Below are 3,154 nucleotides of genomic sequence, written 5' to 3' on the forward strand. Positions count from 1 at the left end.
GCACAAGAGAGATGGTAGAGAGATCTTTAGACTCTTCCAAAGCAGAGATTTAGACTCAAATCTCTCGTGAATAGTTACAAGAATCTTTTCAACTATTCTATTATCTTTAAAATCCTCTCACCAAGGAACCTGATTCAGTTGACAATCAAAGAAATTATGTCAGAACAATTAGTGATAGTCTCACCCTCTTGCATCCTAATAGATTCAAAATCTCTTTTCAAATTCAGAATTTGATTTTGTCTGCTTCGTTCACTTCCCTGGTACTCATTCTGAAGTTTTTCCCAAGCTTCTTTTGCTGTTTCGCATGCAATGATTTTAGAAAAGATTGAATCTGCAATTGAATTTTGAATTACAATTTTGGCTTTGTATTTTTTTGATTTTCTCTTCTGAATGAAGTTTGATTTCAGCATCAGACGATTTTTCAGAGAGTTGTTGTATGGGTTTGTCTTCCATTACAGCTTCCCACAAATCATAATTTTCACCATTGAAGTTTTGCGGGGCATTGAAAGAAAGAGTATTGCTGGCCATGGTTTGAAAATAAGGTTTAAAATAGTATAGATTAAAAATTGGTTAAAAGTAGCCCTGCGTTAAAAATAAATGCACGGGTTAAAATTGGGTTGAAAATAGATATGAATTAAAAGTGGTTGAAAGTTCTTCTTCAACGAACTCATAGATCCATTAAGATCAATGTAAGGCACTGATACCACTGTTATGGAATGGAAAAAACTAGAAAGAAAAATTAAAGAGAGAATGAATGATAACTCTTTGTATTGATTCTTGCATTCATTCAAATAGAAGAGTACATTCCTATTTATAAATAATTAAGGAGAATCCTTCCTAAAGAAGAATACTTCTAGATACTAAACTAAAATAAAACTAAATATTTTGCAATTAATGTAAACCCTAGATTTGAAAGGAAATTAAAAACTATAAAATAGTTTTAGACTAAAAAGAAAAAAGTAAAACGATTCTACCAAATTTCAACACTCATTTGTATAATGACATTTCAAATTCAATTATTTCAACTATGTTAAATAATTTTCTCATAGGAGTATATGTTTTTTTTGTCCAATTTATTGGAATTAAAATTGATACTTATTAAACGGATTTTTTTTACATATCTAAGGTAAATCTTCCCATATATAGTAAATTAGATCTTGTAAGATTTTGGAATCTTATCTAAGTCCATGTAATTAAATTACTGATCTCCTATAATTTTTAATAATATAATCAAGGAAACTCGAGTTTGACACCAAACAAAGATAATTTAATCTTAATTCAAAAATTAAAGTAAAAATACACATTAATCAAAGATGTTTAATTTTTTTTATTTTTTTTAAAATCGATATTTCTGAATTTCTGATATCAGAATTAGTTTCCAAATCCAATATATTTCGAATAAAATAATTCCAGTCAAAAACACTATATGGATATAAAGTGTTAGCAGTAAAAAGCAATTTATAAATATCTCTTGAATATTACTTATTAGAATCCGCTCGAACTACTGAATTTCATCATAATTTTGAAGAAACTTATCTTACTCCTATTCTAATTATCTTTGTTTTTTTAGTTTTTTCAAAGAAATTATATCTATTTTTATGTTTGGTAAATTTTTAATCCAAATATTCTTATTAATTTTAGACATAATGATACTCCCTTATGCAGTGGCGGAGAGCTGGAATCAGAATTTTTATTAACAGAGTTCAAAATTTGAAGAAGTAGACACATCAACTAGTCAAAGAAAATTCGACATCAAATATATATACATATGAAAAAATTATATTAATCATATATAAATAGTAGAATTTTCTATCGAAAGAACTTCGAATAAACCCCATCCCTTATGGGCAGTGGTGGACAATAAAATATTTATATACATATATTATCTATTAATTCCTCTTGACTTTTTTCTTTAATGTTTAGTACTTCTCTAAATTTTTATATGAAAAAAAATCAGATTTTGCTAGTGCTTATAAGAAAAACATGACATATTCAATATTATTGTACAAGATTTAACTTTCTTTTTTATTTTCTTAGATTTTATATTTGATTAAACTAAAACACATAAAATGAAATCGCGATGGAGTACTTCCATATATAGAACTTGGAATATAATAATGTAGTGCTACAATTCATTTGTTATGTGTCACTATCTCATAGACCTCTCTATAAATATATAGATATCCTTATGTTATCAAATAAGAAAAAAATAACTATAACATACATAATATTATAACATGGAGGGAAATTCATCTAGAGGGAAAAAAACCATGCAAGAGAAAGATGAAGTGAAATACCGCGGCGTTCGTAGGCGGCCGTGGGGGAAATTCGCGGCGGAGATACGTGATCCAACCACCAGGCCCGGTTCCCGACAGTGGCTCGGGACGTTTGATACTGCTGAAGAGGCTGCTAGGGCTTATGATAAGGCAGCATTTAACCTAAGAGGACATCTTGCTACTCTAAATTTTCCTAATGAGTATTATAATCAACTTTCTTGTCCTCCTTTATATTATGGTAATAATAACTCAATTATTTGTTCATCAACAAATAATGTTACTTCAAATAATATTCCAAGAGGAAAAGGAATTATTAGTTCATCATCAACAACAAATTATAAAGGTAGGGAAATTATTGAACTTGAGTGTCTTGATAATAGTGTTCTTGAAGAACTCCTTGGTGTTGAAGATCCAAAAATTACAAAAAGAAAATAAGGTTAAGTATTGTAAACTTTATTAGTTATATCCTTCTTTGGTATTAATTAGAAGGAGATTTTATTTTTTTAATTTGAGTTGCATGTAATGTATTGTTTAATATGCAAAACTTTGTTTTTATTAATTAATCTCCTCTTGGAAAAGCTAATGAATAAGCTATATAGATTTAAGGGTGATCAAGTGATGAATACGTACCTACCAACAATATGGGTCGTGTGGTGCAGTGGTGGGACTGCTCCACTCTGAATCAGAGGTCTTGGATTTGAGTTCTGAGTTTGGAGAAAATCATATTGGGAGCGCCACCTTCAGAATGAATCCTGTAGTGTTCGATTCAGATTTAATTGAAGCTCCGATGCAGAAAAACTATATTGTATATATAAGATGCATTTTTTTCTTCTTGTTAATGTACTGTTAAATCTTGAGCACCATCAATAAAATTTCTA

The 3,154-nt window shown here is 29.1% G+C and overlaps 1 protein-coding gene across 1 annotated transcript; it reads left to right on the forward strand.

The window, feature by feature from the left end:
• Positions 1–2,227: 2,227 nt before the first annotated feature.
• Positions 2,228–2,731, forward strand: LOC102582892 (ethylene-responsive transcription factor ERF098-like). The gene has a single exon (XM_006354485.2). The coding sequence runs from the start codon at positions 2,238–2,240 to the stop codon at positions 2,709–2,711; it is 474 nt and encodes a 157-aa protein (XP_006354547.1). The 5' UTR covers positions 2,228–2,237; the 3' UTR covers positions 2,712–2,731.
• The last annotated feature ends 423 nt before the right edge of the window (positions 2,732–3,154 follow it).

Source organism: Solanum tuberosum, unplaced genomic scaffold, assembly GCF_000226075.1.
Source record: "Solanum tuberosum cultivar DM 1-3 516 R44 unplaced genomic scaffold, SolTub_3.0 scf00174, whole genome shotgun sequence".
Taxonomy (NCBI): Eukaryota; Viridiplantae; Streptophyta; class Magnoliopsida; order Solanales; family Solanaceae; genus Solanum; species Solanum tuberosum.

What these genes read in the sequence shown, in the direction of transcription:
- LOC102582892 (XM_006354485.2), top strand. Translation starts at nt 2,238, where the DNA reads ATGGAGGGAAATTCATCTAGAGGGAAAAAAACCATGCAAGAGAAAGAT.